Source organism: Theobroma cacao, chromosome 10 (assembly GCF_053813885.1).
Source record: "Theobroma cacao isolate CCN51 chromosome 10, ASM5381388v1, whole genome shotgun sequence".
Classification (NCBI taxonomy): domain Eukaryota; kingdom Viridiplantae; phylum Streptophyta; class Magnoliopsida; order Malvales; family Malvaceae; genus Theobroma; species Theobroma cacao.
Window position 1 is genome coordinate 5,606,330 of NC_142648.1, and position 19,437 is coordinate 5,625,766.

At 32.9% G+C, this 19,437-nt stretch overlaps 2 protein-coding genes across 5 annotated transcripts; both read left to right on the forward strand.

The window, feature by feature from the left end:
• Positions 1 to 1,509: 1,509 nt before the first annotated feature.
• On the forward strand, positions 1,510 to 12,518 carry FU (kinase family with ARM repeat domain-containing protein). Of its 4 annotated transcripts, none has more exons than XM_018129698.2 (23): positions 1,510 to 1,635; positions 2,000 to 2,134; positions 2,223 to 2,297; positions 2,410 to 2,502; positions 2,588 to 2,662; positions 2,774 to 2,866; positions 3,098 to 3,161; positions 3,269 to 3,353; positions 3,491 to 3,563; positions 3,727 to 3,795; positions 3,893 to 3,973; positions 4,181 to 4,262; positions 4,357 to 4,509; positions 5,733 to 5,871; positions 6,977 to 7,160; positions 7,516 to 7,617; positions 7,698 to 8,246; positions 8,389 to 9,543; positions 9,965 to 10,198; positions 10,752 to 10,895; positions 11,111 to 11,191; positions 11,323 to 11,511; positions 12,052 to 12,518. In XM_018129698.2, exons 2-23 carry the CDS (start codon positions 2,045 to 2,047, stop codon positions 12,295 to 12,297), a joined length of 4,056 nt encoding a protein of 1,351 aa, XP_017985187.2. In that variant the 5' UTR covers positions 1,510 to 1,635; positions 2,000 to 2,044; the 3' UTR covers positions 12,298 to 12,518. The 4 variants fall into 4 exon arrangements, with proteins under 4 accessions (XP_017985187.2, XP_017985189.2, XP_017985188.2 ...); XM_018129700.2 differs by having other exon boundaries at positions 6,989 to 7,160; XM_018129699.2 differs by having other exon boundaries at positions 4,184 to 4,262.
• A 4,741-nt stretch (positions 12,519 to 17,259) lies between these two features.
• On the forward strand, positions 17,260 to 18,473 carry LOC18586543 (uncharacterized). Its single transcript, XM_007010000.3, has one exon. It carries the CDS (start codon positions 17,615 to 17,617, stop codon positions 18,227 to 18,229), a length of 615 nt encoding a protein of 204 aa, XP_007010062.3. The 5' UTR covers positions 17,260 to 17,614; the 3' UTR covers positions 18,230 to 18,473.
• Positions 18,474 to 19,437: the final 964 nt, after the last annotated feature.

Here is a 19,437-nt window from a genome sequence, read left to right on the forward strand (position 1 = left end):
AAGCAGAACCATAGTCTTCCTCCAAGGATTGGTCATTTATGAGCTTTCCTTTCTTTACGAGATAAGGCCAAAATAATAAAGATAGAGCTAGTTAAGCAAAGTAAGATTGCACATTGAGACATGTTTAGTCTTTAGGTCTAGTTTGGCATTGCTGTTATAGTTGAAAAAAGCTCGAGTTGGGAAAAATTATGTTTGTAAAGAGTTATACGAGATTGCTATAAAAATTACGGTTTGAGATTTTCAAGTATTTGGTATTGCTATTAAAAAGTGCTGTGGAGAGTTCAAAGGTCTTAAAAGGACATAACGTTGAAATGTAAAAAATAAGTCATTTCTTTTCAATACTATTTAAGTAACTTACTATTAAGACATACAAAATAATATATGAAATTTAATTTTAAAAATTTATACAAAGTAATAATTTTTAGAAGTATTAAAATATTTCAAGTTAGAAAAAAAATAGCTATCTTCCTTCTATATTATCATTTTTAGTTCAAACTATGTCAATATCAAAAAGCGATATTGCTATATATTTGAAATAGAATCCAAAAAAAAATGATAATTTTATTAAAAAAAAGATTGAAGGATAATGTTTTATATTTCACATCTTCGAATAAGGATGAATATTTAGTAATTTCTTCCGTAAACCAAAGTTTGTGAACCGCCAAAACACCTTAAAAGGGCTTTTGCCATTGATTCAAGAATTGTTATAAAAAAAGTGATTTTATACTTGAATTCATGATGATTGTAAAAAATATGTTTTGAAAGCCAAACATAGTATCGAATTAGCTCATTGGCTTAGTTTGGCTTGGATCCCAAAATGTAGTTTTTTATAAATAATATAAAGTCAAACACACAACAATTAAAAATATCTAAATATTTAATTTTATTAATTGATGTATGATTTTTAATAAAATCTCATTTTTTTCAATTAAATAAAACACATGATAATTTGATTTAAAACACAATTTAACGGTCATTTTATCGACTAACCGCGAAGGCTCTTTTTAACGGTCATTTTCTGACTAACCCCAAAAGCTCCTTGGAAAGTGCTTTTGTGATTTGCAACTTGCAACTCATGGTTGGTAGAGGAAATGACGAAATCCCCATTCCTATTTTGTAAGATGACAAAATTATCCCCTCTTCAATTATAAAACTATCCTATTTTTTTATTTTATTTCAAATACATAGCATTAATTTTATTTAAAATGAATGGAATATAATTATTTATTTTTTAAATCAAAGTAATTTAAATTTCTTAAGAAAATCTAAAAACTATGTTTTTGAATAAATTTTTAAAATGTTTCATAATAATTTATTTTTTGATACATATTGAAAATAATTTACTCAAATAATATTGAAAATGATTTTTTTAATTTTTTCAATGTAATACCAAAGAAAAGATATTAAACCAAAATTCTTCAGAGAAAATTTTCAAAACCGCACCCAAGGATCCAAACCCAAATAAATCGACCCGGAGAGCCTACTCCGTACTAACTTTAAATCTGACGAGCGGGACTTTCTTTAACACTTATTTTCAAAATTTTTCTCTTCAAAAAAATCAGTCTAGCTTTCCTCTCCTCTTTCTCTCTCGAAAACTTTCTCTAGATTTGCTTGGCTCCCCTGGTTCAAAGTCAGGTACTTCCCCTTCTCTGTTCTCCAAATATTGTTATTTTATTTTATTTTACTCTTCATTTTCACTCCAATGCTACTACCATTGATCGCCGATTGAATGCAGGAAAAAGGAATGCGAAATGAAAATTTTAAAAACCTAAAGCAAGTTTCTAAGTAGTGCTGTTTTCTTTTTTCTTTTTCCTTTTTTTGCCTCTAAATTTTTAAATTTTCCTTCACTTGCTCAGCTCCCAAATGGTGCTCGATTTAGAAATCTTTCGTAGAGTTAGGGTGTATGTTACCTGTTCATCTTGAAAATAGAAATTAATTCTAATTTAAAGCAGATTTTTAGATCCAAATTACTTCCTTATTATTATTTTTTGTTGCTTAGCTTGAAAACAAGAAGCAGATAAGTAAAAATTGTGGAAGTAAAAGAATGGGAATAGAGGAGTATCATGTAATAGAGCTAGTAGGTGAAGGCTCTTTTGGAAAAGTATATAAAGGACGGAGAAAATACACCGGCCAGGTAATTTTTCCATTTCCATATCATTTCTTTTTTTTTTTAATTTTTGGTCAATTTTTTTATAATGTTATTATATAATTTTCAATATCAGACTGTAGCAATGAAGTTTATTATGAAGCATGGGAAAACTGAGAAGGACATCCATAACTTAAGACAGGAAATCGAGGTATCATCTAATGTTTCAAATAAATGCATAATTATTCTTTATAAGATTTGTCCATGCCAATGTTGTTTAATTTTTTTTGGTAATTTGTGATTTAACCTCTTACTTTTTGCAGATTTTGCGAAAGTTGAAGCATGAAAATATCATAGAAATGATTGATTCATTTGAAAGCCAACAAGAATTCTGTGTTGTCACTGAGTTCGCGCAAGTAATAATCTCCTATCTTTAAATGATGCGCACAACTGATTAATTTGGAAAATATTATAAGTTGATGGAGTTTTCGTGGTATGCAGGGTGATCTATTTCAGATTCTAGAGGATGATAAATGCCTTCCTGAAGAACAAGTTCAAGCAATTGCTAAGCAACTGGTACTTTCATCTTAGAAATGTTGCTGTCAAAGTGAATTTTTTCATTACTGGCTTCAAGCTCACTAGTTTGCTGGACTTGGAATTCCCCTTCTTTTGGTTGTTATTATGTAGGTGAGGGCATTGCATTACTTGCATTCCAACCGTATCATTCATCGTGACATGAAGCCACAAAACATTCTCATTGGTGCTGGTTCTGTTGTTAAGGTTGGTTTGTTAGATGCTATGCATGTGTTTAATAAGTTTAGCATTGTGTCTGTGAAGAGTAGTCATGTTCTGATTTTTAGTTAGGAATTGGTAGCATTTTTGTATCATTGTGCTAATTGTACACCTTCCATATTCATGTCCAATTCGATGCTGAGGCCTCTTACTTTATGCTAATTGTTCTTCAAAGGGCATCTTTTGTTTGTAACTTGTGCAGTCTTCCACTTATTGCAGCTTTGTGATTTTGGGTTTGCACGTGCAATGTCCACAAATACTGTTGTTTTAAGATCCATAAAAGGTTTGCCTGATATTAGTATATATATGGCTTTTTAAGTTTCTCTCTTATTCAACCAGATTTTCCTTCATTTATGCTAGTTCAGTAGTGCTTCTACAAATTTTTTGCAGGCACCCCTTTGTACATGGCCCCAGAGCTTGTGCGAGAACAGCCCTACAACCACACTGTTGACCTGTGGTCTCTTGGAGTTATACTGTATGCACGCATTTTTCCTAATTTTACAGCGAGGAAGCTCTTTGTTTAATTGATTTTTTGCTAGATGAATAAGATGTGCTGTCATGTCCTTTATCTCTTGTTCACATTGAATTAAACACTAGCCATAAATGCAACAGGTATGAATTATTCGTTGGGCAGCCTCCCTTTTATACAAATTCAGTATATGCACTCATCCGGCACATAGTGAAGGTGCACATTAAGAGGAATCTTATTTTTCTAAAAAAATTTTCCTATTTAGTGTATTATTAAGGCACAATTACCCAAAAATTTTTTCTTTAAAATATAATTTTGCCTTGCCTAACTGTAAATTATGCTGTGCCAAGGAAATACTAATTTACAAGCAATATTTCAGGATCCAGTCATATACCCTGATGACATGAGTGCAAGTTTCAAAAGCTTTCTTAAGGGATTGCTTAACAAGGTTTTTCTGTTGTCTAGATGCAAAGTTATTTGTTATGATCTTTATCTTTACTTTAAAGTTCAAATCCTGATTTTATTTTTAATATCATTGGAAACAGGTACCTCAAAATAGATTGACATGGCCAGCGCTTCTTGAACATCCATTTGTTAAAGAAACCTTAGATGAAGTTGAGGCCAGGGTAATGTAGCTGATGTGTACAAAATATTATGCTTCCATTATTGAGATAAAAAAATGCAAAGAGAAACTTTTGTTTACTCTAAGCAGCAAGAGTCTGTACTCCTTCCAAGAAAATTGTCATTTTATCTTCTATAGAAGAGAAACTTGTTAGTTTTTTCTTTTCTAAATCCTTAGAATATTAAAGTCTAATTTTAGTCAAACATTCAAGGAGGTGCTTGCTACAACTACTCCAACCAGGCGATCTGATGTTGCATTGAGGGGTGAGGAAAACAATTTCCAAACACCAAATGGTATATTTTCCCTTTTGAGAACATTGCTTTCACTGCTTATTTGAAACATAGAGGTTTTACTCTTTTTTCACCATCGTGAACTACTTGATCATAGGTCAAGGCAATTCTCCTGCTGCTTCAGAGACTTGTAATGCTCCAAGCCTTCACAGTGATGCTCAAAAATATAGTCCTAATACTGTCCAAGGAAATTCTGTACTTCATGAGGAGTTTCCTGGATTTTCAAATCCCAATGACATTAAGCAGTCAGGTAGACAATGCTACGTTGTTGTTTTCAGTTCATATTTGTCCATTAGTGATGTAGAATAAGAAAGGGAAAGAGAAAAGGTTAGAAATCAGAGTTGAAAATAAGGGGTAGAGGTTCAGAAGAATCCTAGATATTGGGTGTTCCACAGTCTCAATAATTGATAATCCAAAACCAACTAGAAACTAAAAAACATCAGTAAATCCTAATGCCCTAATACTTGGACAATAAGGAAAACACTAATTAATACAATATAGCCTAAATAGTAAAATCATAACTCTATATTAAAATATCAAATAAACTCATAAAATATAACAAAATCACAAAATTTAACTAAAGTTCAAGCAACTCTTTTCCATGCTGCATTAATTGGAGAATATTGTGATCTGATGATTGGTGGAATATACACATTGACTTTTGCTCACAGATTGATGATTTTAATACTATATATTTGCCCCTTTCTCATTTTTTAATTTTTAACTGAAATTCCTAATGTAATTTCAAGCCATGTGTCCTTGTTTAGTTTTGTTTATTTATTATTTGATATTATCATTGTTTCTTTTTGTCAAGTTCATATAATTTGCCTATGTTGTGGAGTTACTTGACTATTGTTTGTTTTGTTTGACTTGCTCCAGAAACACTAGGTCGATCTAGTTTTAAACTTGTAAACTGAGATTTCTAAAGTAGTTTGAATCTTGCTCTTTTCTACGTGTTTATCTTTTTGAAGTGACCATAGTTCTGTTTTTTTTTCCCCTCATATTTGTATAATTTATTTATGATGTTTTGAATTCTTAATTAAGTTTGATTTCCTTGACCAACTGGTGCATCTAGTTTTTAACTTGTGTTATTTGACAGAGAGAAATAAATGAGTGATTATTCCCTCCTGTGCTACATTTGCCTTTTCATTTGTTGTTCTCGTGCATGTTGCAACCTTTTCATGTAAATGTAAGCTTTTCTTTTTGTTAAATAGGTTAACCATATCTAATGAAAGCTATAAACTAAAGAAACAGTTCATAATAAGAGGTCAAGGGCTTTAAGATGAACCAACTGATGCTCTATAGAGGAATTTGTCCTCCCTTCACTCTGAAAATGATAGAATCTTAACCTACTGTTTTTAAAGCCAATCTTGTCTCTAGTGTTAGTATTCTCTAGCTTTATTATCATTCAGAAATTGGTTTTCTCTATACATTTCATTGTTATGACATTTTAAGATTTATATCTCTCTTCAGGTAACCAGGCATTGGACCGATTAGAAAATAACTCCCGCACAGTTAATGGTGCACAAATTATTGGTAAGGATAATGAAGCATTAGCACTTGTTTTGCTGCCAATCAAAAGATGGTCAGAAGGATCACAAAATGCTTGCAGGTAAAAAAATGAGTCTATGGATCATCTTCATTTAGCATCAAGTATCTAACTTGATTGTCTGGTTGAAATGTGTTAGTTATCACTGCAGCTTTAGTTCTATTTTTTACTATTTTTTTTTTTGGTTTTTCCTAAGCAAAACATAGTCAAAGTTGTTGCACTATGACCAGCTTCCATTGCAAGACATTTTTTAGTCTTAGATATGAATGTGAACTTGCAAAGAATGGTTTATGATGAATCTAAAAGTTATATCTCATTTTGTAAGTGTGCTATCACAAAAAATTATTTTAGCTTCACATATTGGCTGTTTTGCCTTTATGTAGAACACAGTTTTAGTAACTAGTTTCTTTCTTTTTTATGTTTTCTGAGTTTTTGTTTTTTTGGCAGTGGTCCCTACCATGTTTTAGAAACTAAAACCATATATATGCATGCTAAGCAGTAAAAACTGATCCACAAAGGGAGGGGGGGGGGGGGGGGGGGGGGAGAGAGGAAAGAGGTGGTACTTATTTAACTAAAGTACTTAGTATTTCCAAGTATTGAGGTTAGACTTTCTCAGTTTCTCATTTCCTTTAATGGGGGACTGTCTGTTTGTTATAATTGTTACCAAGTTACATTGGCAAACACTAGATTCCAAGGCAAACTATAGATGTTAAAATGGCACAGGATAAAAATGACAAAATTTAATGTCCAAGATTCCAATTTCCAAGTGATGCCTTCATATAATATCAACAAAAATAAAATAATTGGAAAATTCAGTTATTGCTAAGTCATTAACCAAAAGACATCTCAAAGATTTCAAAACCAAGGAGCAGGGTGGGGGAAAGATGGAATCATAAATCATAATCAACATGGTGCAGCTAGGGAAATGGTCTTTTTCACTATTGTTGAGGCAGATTTTCTTGAAAGATAAACCTTGTATCATTTTATAAAATGTATTTCCAGAGTTATTATTTCAATGCTGGCTATAATGTTGCTCTGTCATTTGGTTATTTTGTTTTACTTGATTCCAGTGTTTCTGAAGCATTCTAGAGTGGCTTATTATAAATCTCCTTGAATCAAATTCCAGATGTCTACTGATACTTTCTTGAAGTCAGCTCTCATTTTACAGTGGCTTGTACAGGGATCAAGATATTCTCCATTCAAGTCAGTCGTTGAGAATTCTTTCAAATCTAGTTTCAGCTGGTGCTCTCCATTCTGATGGAATTCTTGATGAAATAATGTGTGAACTTCTAAATTTCACTGCCATATTAGTTGGTTTGAAATCATCTGATGTTTTCGAGCTAGTAGCAAAGGTATAAAACTAATTCTCATTCAGTAATTCCTCCCCCATTTCTAGCACCATGTATCATGCCAGCTTAGCCTTGGGTTTTATGAATAAATCAACCATGTTTATGGTTACTTTGATTTTGGACATAGCCACCCAGTTTTCATAATCATAAACATGCACCGTATTTTCTTTTCTCTATTTTTTTTATTTTTTTTTCTGTCAAGTGTATTGAACTTTCTCTATCTGGGTTTCTGAAAACAAATGACTATTATGAAAAGTTATTGAAGAGCTATCTAAATATTGATCACTGAATCATTTACAAAGTCAAACACTCTTTCCTACTATTATATATGGCTGAAATTTCTCTGTAAATTTTGCAGAGTTTTTCAGTTACTAAAATGCTGCTGGCAGAAAATAATGGAAGTGATATTGCCAATTCATATTTCAAGCACTGGGTTGTCTTAGTTGAAATTTTCTCACAGGTATATTTTTCTATGGTTTATATTGGTCTCTGCCAACAATTCAGGCACCTTATTCAAGCTCTGTCATTTTGTTTATATAGGTCGTCGGTTGCATTGAAGATCCCTCTGGGAGAGTTTTCTCTGAGTCTTGTGCGTGCATCACAACTATATTAGCTAGAGTAGCTCAGGGTCTTAGAGCATATTCTTTGACTCAGGTTCCTAAGGGAATCTCTTCTCCCTCTATGGTGAATGAATCATTGAAACAGATTTTGGACAATGCTGTAACGTCCCGTTTGGTGGACCACTTATGTCTTTGTTTAGCAACTTCAGGCTCAAGTCTCAGTTCTGGATCCACAAATATGCTGCGTGCTGCTTGTGAAGCATGTAGGGCTATCTGGTCATTGATGGATGCTCTAGAAATTTCTTTTGTGAAGGAAAATCCCAATTTGTTTCCCTTGGATGCTTTGTGGAATCATTCTTTGGTCCGACTTGACATCAGAGATCATGCCCGAGGTTTGCTGACTGGAACAGAATCAGCAAAAGTTATTGATGTAGTGACTAGGGCATTTGTCAGATCAAAAGCTGTGCAATTTGCTATAGTCCATTGCCTTCATCAACGTGTAGAGCCAGCACTATCTGCTGCTATTCAGGTATTTCTTCCTGTTTCTGAAAATTTTTCCATACTGAGGAGCAGCTGAAGACTTTAATTAACATTTATTTTATATCCTAACTATATTTGGTTGCTTATTGTAGCATAATATATTAATAGATTTTTTTCTTAACTTGTTTCAGATTTTGTCAAGGTGCTGCCTCCACAATGGAATTATTCCAACTGTTCTTTGTGGCTTTCCGAATTCCCTGCCTGTTACCACTGTTGTTAGTGGTGGAGCAGATGGTACCATTGTCTCAGAGCTATTCTCTATATTATCTTTGTGTTCATCATTAAGCAAAGATGCACAAACTGAGACAGCTAATTTGAAGTGTAAAATAAGCAATCCTCCAGCCTTGACTCTGCATTCCTGCCTTCTCATTGCTACAGTTGCTCAATGCTTAAAGTCTACTGGAAGAAATTCTGCATTATTTATGCTTACAACCTCACCAAAGAAGCAACTCACTCGACTTTCGATCCTTGCTCACCATGTTTCTTCTAATGATACAACTATTACTTCATTACAACCTCATTCTGCATCAGCCATGCTAGCTCTTGCTTCCATTCTATCGCTTGAAGGCGGACTGTCCGTCGAGTCTTCCATATCTGAAATTGCAGTGCCCTTGATTCCTCCAACTAGCACACTTTGTGATCACCTTAAAATTTCATCAGAGATTGAAAATGAAGTTGGCTCTAAGAGCCCTAAAGTGGTTCTCTCATATTGGCATGGTCTTAGGGATGGATGTGTTGGCTTGTTAGAGTCCAAGCTGAAATGGGGAGGACCATTGGCTGTACAACAGTTGATTGCAAGCGGTATCCCTTTGCTTCTTATTAATTTGTTGGCCAGCAACCATCTGAATGCTTCACATCAAGGAGTTGGTAGCCTCAATGATGGAGTTGGCTTGTCTCCTACAGGGGTTGTATGGGCAGTTTCAGCAATATGTCACTGCCTTTCAGGTGGACTTTTAACCTTTCGTCAAGCTTTGCTCAGCAGCGAACACATGAAGCTCATCTGTAGTTTGATATCTGATGTTCATCTCAAGCTTGTGAGGTCTTGGATTGGGCCTGGTGGAGGGAAGGATGGAGTCAGAGATATGATAAATACAGTAATTGATTTTTTAGCATTTCCTTTTGTTGCTGTACAAAATGCTCCTGGCTTGCCACTTGCCACTGCTTCTGTAAATAGTGGGTTTATCCTCAACATGGGTTCACCTGCTAGTAGAGTATGCATGGAAGACAAGGACATGGTGAAAGCAATTGAGGATGACATGGGGAAATATATTAAAATCCTCCTGGAGGTCAGATCCTATCCCTTCTTTCTTTTCCTAGGCTATAGGTTGGAGTAGGAAGGCGGTTCTCCAGACTGCTTTCTTGTGGGGTTATCATAAGAAAATGTGCCATTCAAAGTGTTTCTCTAGCTGAAAGGTGCTTGGTTATAAGGAGGAAGCTTATAACTCCTATCTGGCTGTTCAGTGCCCAGGACTGTGTGCACTGCTTTAAATAAGCAACTCGCTAACTTTCTAGAGATGGTTTCTTATTTCTTTAAGTGCCGTTTACCCCCTTAACTTAAAAAAAGAGGTCATGGAAAAGCACACATTTGATGGGCTTGTCTGCTTTCTAGTTGTTAGGTTTGATGTGAATAATGTTTAAGGTGCTAAGATAGCCTCGAGTTATTGAGAGCCTATACTTTCCTCATTTAGTGTTTTCTGAAATTCTCAGGTGGGAGTGCCTGGCATCATTCTTCGTTGTTTGGAGCAATTAGAGTCAAAGGACCTGGGAAGGACCGTTGCATTTCTTGCCAAAATGATAGGACATCGACCACTTGCAGTTCAACTTGTTGGGAAAGGGTTGTTGGATCCAAATAGAATGAGAAAGTTGCTCGATTGTTCAAGTCCAAGAGAAGCCACACTGGACACTTTGATGATTGTTTCTGATCTAGCTCGAATGGATAAGGTCAGGTTATGTTTTCATCAAATTGTCAAATAGTCCCTGCTGAATCATTAGATGTAAAAGTTAACTTAGTTCCTTTCCATAGTTAAATTTAGCTTCTAAAACACAGTGGTCTGAGACAAGTGTTTTCCAAAATTGAATGAATGGCTCAGCTAGCAGCTTAATATGAAAACTTTTTCCTATTTGAGCAGTCTTACAAAGGTGATCTTGTAATTTCAATTTTAAGCTTTCTTTTATAATGAAGCCTTTTCTCCCCATGGCTGAGTTGTTACCCTTTCATTTCCTTATCAATCATCATGTTGTGATTTATGTTTAATTCCTGAAATTATGCAGTTGACGTCTTTCCTCCATTGTATCTTAATTTTGTTTGATTCATAAGGCTTTTCTTCTAATGACTGTGGTCTCCTATGAACCAGTTTATGGATTCTGAAGTTTCACTTAGAAAGCAAGATAAAATGTAAATTTGTAGCCTTTTAGATCCTCTTTTAAAGGGGGATGAACTTATACTAGAAGCCCATGGTCTGACTAATGAATTTTAGATCATATGGTCATGCAGGGTTTCTATGAATTCATTAATGGGGCTTCAATATTAGATATTCTGCGGGGCTTTCTCACTCATGAAGATCCCAATATTCGTGCCAAAGCTTGCAATGCTCTAGGCAACATGTGTCGCCATAGTGCATACTTTTATGATGCACTGGTAAGTACCAAACAAATAACAATATATCACATTGTGCCATGGTAAACTGTATGAACTGGAGTTCTATAATTTTCTCAACATTTTTCAATTCATTACTTGGACTTTGGGATATGGAGATAAGCATTGTGATTTTTATCAGTCTTTGAGCACAAACACCATATGAAAAATTATGTTGCAGGCTATCAGATTCTTACTGACCAATGTATATGCTGTAGGCAAGACATCACATCATTGGGCTTCTTATTGATCGGTGTGCTGATCCAGACAAACGAACAAGGAAATTTGCATGTTTTGCAGTAAGACCTGTTCTTAGTGATTATGGCAGTAGCTCTAATTATAAAAATTATAGAAGCAGTATGTCTTTGGCTCTATTGCTATGGCATATATACATATAATTTACAGCTGCTTATTAATTCTCTCTCCACAGATTGGGAATGCTGCCTACCATAATGATATGTTGTATGAAGAACTCAGGAGATCTATACCTCAACTAGCAAAGCTCCTGCTTTCAGCAGAGGAAGACAAGACTAAAGCAAATGCTGCAGGTGCATTGAGTAATCTTGTACGCAACTCAAACAAGCTCTGCGAGGAAATTATCTCCAAGGGGGCCATTCAGGTCAGTAGACATAGTGCATTGATCCTAGTGTTATTGCTTGTGTGACTATTTGATAACAACAAATCAAGCTAGCTCTTTAAGCTCCCAAGAAGTTAAATTTGTGAGTCATTGAAGCTTGAAGTCATCGTTGGTTTCAAAGACATGCATGCTTTTGAATTTTTTTCTAGTCAGAAAACCATTGTTAAATAACTTAATTTTCAGAAATTGATATATATCTCCTTTAACGTCTCTGTTTGAAAGTAATAAAAAAACAAGGTGATATGGATATGTAACACCAAACACAGTTGGCAAGAACTTTCATATTTTGGCTGCAATAGGGGCCGCAAGACATGAGCAAACAGAATTTACTAATTCTTACACCTTGATTACCTAACTTAAATGGTGATTCCCGTTTGCCTTTCTTTTTTTTATTTTCTCTTATTGGCAGGCTTTATTAAAATTGGCGCAAACAGAATTTACTAATTCTTACCATCTTGATTACCTAACTTAAATGGTGATTCCTGTATGCCTTTTTTTTTTTTTTTTTTCTCTTATTGGCAGGCTTTATTAAAATTGGTAGCTGACTGTACAGTAGTTGCTTTAAACCCAAGCAGAAAGGATGCTATTAATGAGTCACCTCTAAAGATAGCTCTTTTCTCACTGGGAAAGATGTGTGCATATCCACATTGCCGACAGTTCCTCCGTGCATCAGAGTTGTTCCCAGTGATTGGACGGCTTCGGCAATCCCCAGAATCAGGCATTGCAAAGCTCGCCTTAACTATTGTCAGCAAAGTTACTGATGCGTGAAGCCTGAAGGTAAAAACAGTTACTGGTCATTTCTTTTGACCTCACCAACTTGATTTCCACTAAACCATAAATGGTAGTTCTTGGTCGGTAAAATTGAGGCCTAAAAGATCAGAGATATTTGCCATAGCTGTCAGTATTATTTTGAGCTATAGACACTGCAAAGCATTTCTGTATATATATGTTAGTATTATTATAGTATATGATGTTATTCATCATCAATCTGCTAACAATATGCGATTTCCTTTTCTAAAGAATAATATTTTACATTGACGGGTTTTTTCTGTACTTCTGCCATCTCATTGATGTATTCATCATTCCAACAGTTTGAGCTCATGGCAGGTTCCAAGTAAAATTTCCCCCAATAGTCCTGAAGAAAGGAGGGGGGACAAAAGAAGGAAAAGTAAGTTGAAATTCTTCTTAAAAAATTAGTAGAAATTCGCTGTTGTACTTGAGTATTTAACTTAATAAAATTATATGTCAAATTGCCATTGACCTTTTGGCTTAGTTGATTTAAATTAAAGAATTAACAGGGTTAGGCTGCGTTCAATGAAACGTGTTTCTTGTAGTTTAAAAAGAAATTCAGTGGATTATTAGCAGATTCGGCACTAGGCAGTAGCCAGGATTACATTATCTGCTCATGTGATTCAATTCAGTACAAAATAATTAGGGAAATATAGATGATTTGTCCATCACAAGCTCAACATTATCACGTGATATTATGTTAATATGTTAGGTTTGGGTTTTCATATAATAGAATGTTAGGTATGATACTTTAAAAATTACATCAATTATTAAAAAAATTTCAATGAATTTTTATTTGTTTATTATGTTTAGTTAAATAACTATATTTTTATTTTATGTTAAATAAATTTTTATAATTTATCATTTTTATATTTATATGATGTTTAGGTGAAAAGTGAGAAATATCATATGGTTATAATTATGTCATATTAACAAATTATATTATTATCCACTACAATATGTTAGTTTGACACATTAAGTGTCACGTGATATAAAATGATAAATATTTTAATAAATAATAATTAGTTATAAAAATTTATTTGATTCAAAATAAAAATATAAAGATTTGATAAACACAATAAATAATAAAAATTTATTTAAATAATTCAGTAATTTTTTAAAATATTATGTTAATATTAAAACTAAATTTAAAATTAGACCTATCAATTATTATCTTTATTAAGATTTTTGAGGTTTAACCATTTAAAGTTGTTATCTTCTTAGACTTATTCATAATTTCGTATGTATCCAAAAGAAAAAGAAATCAAAGTGCTCATCAAGAGCCATGGAAGACAAAATCAGGTATCTGAATAGAAAATGAACATTCCTCTGGAGACAACAGTTTTAACGATCTAAAAATGGAGTATATATGAGCTTCATGTCTAAATTATTTCCTCTTTCCATTGGTACTGTCTGTCAGCAATATTACTTGATGCATAAAAAAATGAACTCAAGTCTTCTGTTTTCACCTCATAATTCCATGTAAAGTCATTATCATACATTCCAGGCCATCAACATCAAGTTCGTCAACCCAGTGTGAATCCAAAGATTCGATGGTTGAAGAAGAGGACCTTAAAATGTTGAAAGAGTTGGTAAACCTAAAACCACAGTAACCACTAATCAAGAACAATACACTTTTATGCACATAATGCGTGCCACTTAAAAAAACCCTTGGGTCTTCCATAATGCCTTCCACTCCATCTTTTGGCAATCAACAACAACACATATTTCAAAACTAAATTATAATTCAATCTCCTAATCAATGTGTTGGATGTGCATTGTCCAATCTCTTTCCCAGTTAGAGGGTAACATACGAAACCACTTCTCAACATTGTTAACATGTATCATTAGCTTATCAAACCAATCTTAACAAGATTGAAAAGAAATAGAAAGAGTTTTCTGTTTACTTGCGATCCCATAATGAGTTAAGACTTTTTTTGCTTTTAATTTATTTACAATCTTTATCCGTACCACAACGATTTAAATTGTTTTTATTTAAAAATTATAAATAACATTATCTAAATATAACAAAATAGAAACGATAATGTTTAAATTCAAATCATTGAGCTTGTATTTGTACAAAACTATATCTTATTTATAAATATCTATATTTTAATATTTACTTTTTTTATCAATGAAAATTAAATAGTTACGACACTCATTATTTATATATATAACACTAAATTTGTGGTGTAAATAATAAGTGCTTTAAGAGCTGTAATTCATTAAGAGAATACATATAGTCAGAAATTGAGTGCAACCCCCTATGGTAATAATTTGGAGGAATGAGTATGATGGGTATAGAACGCTATGATTGAAAGCAAGCATGCTAAGAGAATAAGGGCAAATTGGTAGGCAAGCAAAGTAGAGAAAGCAAAATGCCAGTTGTCAAGCGAAGCGTATATTTTAAGAAAGGAAGGGAATCCCACCAGCATTCCAAGAGAAATGTATTGGAGAGGGGAGGGGAATTTTGGGTCGGTGAGTTAGTGGGTGTAATATATTTGTGGCCTTGGATATTACGTGTCCAAATGACAAACACCATGATCGCATCATTCTTGAATCCTCCGGGTAGGGGCCCGCCTTCCAAAGATCTTTGCAAATATTATTCCTCTCTTTTCAGCTTGATATACGTGGATTTTGCAAACAGTATGTACTTGGTAATGATAAAAGGATAAGTCTTCCATCAACAAGTGAGGGAGAGTGACCAAAGTTTAATTCCAAGGCTCATTTCTTTATTTCTTTTACATTGTAGGAATTGCCATGTGTTTGTCATTTGGTTTTGACTTTTAAACATGTTTTAGTGGGCAATATAATTAATCAAAGTTTATCTTAGATCATTTACAGTTATTAATACATGATTGATGAGGTTGAAAAGGAATGGAATTGCATTGCATGATCACTCCATTATTATATTATAAGGTAAAATAATCTCACTTTCTTAATTTTTAGTTATAATTTTATACGGGTTTATTAGTTTTTGAAATGAATATTTTTTTTAAAAAAATATAAATATCATTCATATAAAATATAAAATGACTAAAATACCGTTTTTTCTTTCTCTTATTTTTTTCTCTCAAATAATATGATCGATGGTTCCCATTTGTTTGCTGACTAGTGTTCCCTTTCCTTAGGGAGCACCAGATCTGGTGCTCTCTCGATTTTTTTTTAAATATATTTAATAGTAATTTTTTAAATTAATAAAAAGTAAAATTATATTTTTAATATTATAACGTCATCAAATTAACAGAAATATTAACGATTGACTAACGGTTGGACCTATATGTTTAGTAAAAAAAAATTTTAAACAAAATGTCTATTTCAAAAATTAATAGATCTTTTTGAAATTATGACTAAAAATTAAAAATATGAGAATATTTTACCTTATATTATATTATATATGACATGAGACAAAATATTGTGAGGGGGTTAAACTATACTTCATTGTATATGGAAAATTATCTACAAAGGAAGGTTTTGGTAAGTGGTAGTAAATAACACCCTTGGGGGTATCTTTGTTTTTTTTTTAATTTAATAAATTTATACCTTACATAAAATGTATCTTTAAAATGAATATTTATACGAGACATGGATATTTTTATATGTGGTTAAAGTGACACATGTTTAACTTTTTTAGACAACAAATTACAGGGAAAAAGAAACCTATGAGAGAAGACAGAGGGGAAAAGAGTCTAAGATGGAAGGAACAGTGAAAGGGACAAAGAAAGTGAGGTTAATTGAGAGGGTTTATGTTAATTAAAGAATTATTTAGAGCTTAGCAACGGAATGAGAGAAAAATATTAGAGCATTTGAATGATGAAAAAAATAGCAAAGAAGAGAAGAACAGTCTCTATAGATAAGGGATCATGTACCAATCAATGAGCAAAATGCTCGGGTGCGAAGAGAAGAATAGTTTAATTAAGTAAACATTCTTTATTTCAAATTAGGCAAAACAAGCATTAAACATGTATATGTAGTTAAATATTTGTTTATTATTTATATCAAAAATAATTTTTAAAATTTGAAAATTAATTATTAATAAAATCTTTTTTTTTTGTGTTTATAAATGCTATATTGTGCTATAAATATACCATAAAAAATCTAATACTCTGAGCATATACCATGGGCTACACAAAACAGTTAAATCTATATAAATTAACACTTTTGAAACCATAAAATTTTTATTAATTAATTGAGGTATTATTTAATCGATAAATTAATATTTTTTTTTCAAAACATTAATTGAACATAATATATATGTATTGTGCATAATTTTTTCTTTCAATACATGAACATTACATCATAGTACCTTAATACATTAAGAAAAGTTCGAGATGAGGTCCAAAAAAACATCAATTTCAAGAGAAAACAAGTAACATTGGAATCATATTTTATAAATGTTTTTGAAATTGAGTAATGTATATATATAATTTTGATATATAAAAAGATTTATATCAAGTGAGACTTATGTATTTTTTTTAAATGTATTATCTTATGAATTTAACAAATTATTAATTTACTACATTGGCCTCAAATCGGAACCGATTAAAAATATTATTTAATCGAGGTTATCAAATATTAATTTATAGAGATAATATTGTATTTTAAGATAAAAATGAAGGATCATGTTTCTTACTCTTCTTTTTTTTTTTCCTTGGTCTTTTCTTAGGGAAAAATGATAAATATCTTCAAATTTAATGTATTTATATATCATATTTAAATGGGTAATGTATAGGGCTCGAATAACGCAACTTGTTTATTATTAATCCAAGGTAAGAGATATAAACTTGGATTGCATTCTTATAGTTAAAATGATTTGATTGTTATCATATAAAGATTTTGTGGTGTGGGAAGTACATGCATTCACATAAGGACAAAAATAATACAAAGGCATCCCAATTGGTCTCATCCCCAAAGTCATATTTTTATAGGCATAGAAGCTCAAGTCAAAAGTGGGGAAAGAAACTTTAATCCTGAAATTGCATGCAGACAGTAGAAGACAGTGCCACCACCATCACCACCCAACGCCACCCCACCACCAACACCACTAACAATCCCAAGAGCAAGCGACACGTTCCCCCATTATTATCTTCATCTCATTCTTCTCTTTTTACCCAAAGAAGCTACTAGAATTTCAGCTAACTCTGGGGAGCTGTACTTCTTTGGCTGCTGCAATGCCTATAAATACACACCCTGGCCTCTCCCCTTTTCTCAATCAGCAAAGCTTGCCTTCTTGTATTCTGAGTGGTACGTACAATACACTTTAAAGCTGCATTGAGCTTTTGTTTTTAGCTTCAAAATGACCAGTTCTAGGGTTATTGGTGCTGCATTCTTGGTTTTGCTCTTTGTGGACTTGGCCTTTGCTGCTAGGTCACTTAAGGCTGTAGGCAAAGGAGGAGGTGGTGGTGGTGGAGGAGGAAGCGGGGGAGGTGGAGGTGGTGGCAATGGTTTGGGGTCAGGGTCTGGATATGGTTCAGGGTATGGTTCTGGAAGTGGCTCCGGATATGGCTCAGGAGCTTACGGTAGTGGAGGAGGTGGTGGTGGTGGTGGCGGAGAAGGTGGTGGAGGTGGCTCTGGATCAGGCAGTGGGTATGGGTCTGGATACGGGTCAGGATATGGGTCTGGTAGTGGGACAGGAAGTGGAGGAGGTGGTGGTGGTGGCAGAGGAGGAGGTGGTGGTGGAGGTGGAGGTAGTGGTAGCGGAGGCGGTTCAGGCTATGGATCCGGGTCTGGAAGTGGGTCTGGATATGGAAGTGGTGGTGGTAGGGGTGGAGGTAGTGGTGGTGGAGGTGGAGGAGGTGGTGGCAGAGGTGGCGGTGGCGGCAATGGTTCTGGCCATGGTTCAGGCTATGGAAGTGGCTCTGGCTATGGTTCCGGGTACGGAGGTGGCGGAGATGATGATTACTTACCATAAATGAAGGATGAAAGTTTACTTAGGTAGCCGTATATTCAATCTTTGTCACTTGTAATTTTGAAAATAAAATTGCAATGTCTTGATCCATGCATGCATTTGTTTGGACGGAGTACGTTGCATTACGTTAATGTTATTAGGACTTTTCTAAGAGTAATTATGACACCTTATTACGTGTCATTATTATGATTATTGTATCATCAAAATAAATAATAAATACTAATAATTTTCTATTTTTCTTCTTAAATCATGTGTTTTTCTTTTGTTAATTTTTTTTTATAATTGAAAAAAAAGATATTCGAATCTTACTCTTTACATAAAAGATCATATACCAAACAATGAACAAAATACTTGAGTGCTATTAACTCTTTATTATTTATTATGAAAAAAAATAATAAAAAGTTAAAAAAATAATAACCCAAAAAGTTCAAATAAAATAAAAAATATTTATTATTTACACACACCGTCATTATTTTTGTTTCTTCTTCTAAAATTTCAGATTATTTAGCACAAACGTTATATTAATAACATCAACATGCATGAGTAATTGACATGACTTCATTTTTAGAATATGAATGGGATGTTTGTAAGTGATTTGTAATTGATTCTGGTTACATTATGTATTAATTGGATTTTTAGATTTTATATAAATGTGTCATTTTATGGATATTAAAACATTTTGTACCGAAAAAAGAGAAATTTAAATTCAATTTTTTAAATAAGATAGTAAATACATAATTGTTGAGAGTAAGTGCAATTTCCATATTTTGGATCATTTATTCTTATTTATTTTTAAATAAAACTTATATAATGACTAGATAAGAGGAGCAAAAATATGTTTAGAGATGTCTAATTGTCACAAATCTCACAGAGATGAGATGAATTTTAAGTCTATAAATACGAGTCTTTCTCCACTTATAGAACATGTCTTTTCGGTTGAAAATGTAGATATTTACACTCTATTTTAGAAATTAAAGTCGTTTAAATTCGGATAAGTGATATAATATCATTCCTAACCATTGTTTCCTTCCCAAGACTTAAATGCAAACGTAATGTTATATTTTTAGTAAAAGGATGCTCCTTTGGCTTTAAATCAAATATTGACAAATGAAAATAAAACAAAAATTAAGAAAAAAGAAACACTTCTGATTTATAATTTAGTATTTTTAAAATATTAAAATTGTTGAATGATGATTTTTGTTGCAGCCCAT

Excerpts from the sequence above, each read along its gene's own strand:
- LOC18586543 (XM_007010000.3), top strand. The coding sequence starts at position 17,615 with ATGACCAGTTCTAGGGTTATTGGTGCTGCATTCTTGGTTTTGCTCTTT.
- FU (XM_018129698.2), top strand. The coding sequence starts at position 2,045 with ATGGGAATAGAGGAGTATCATGTAATAGAGCTAGTAGGTGAAGGCTCT. Across the intron at positions 2,867-3,097 it reads GTGCTGGTTCTGTTGTTAAG|CTTTGTGATTTTGGGTTTGC; the intron begins GTTGGTTTGTTA and ends CACTTATTGCAG. Across the intron at positions 7,618-7,697 it reads TAGTTGAAATTTTCTCACAG|GTCGTCGGTTGCATTGAAGA; the intron begins GTATATTTTTCT and ends TTGTTTATATAG.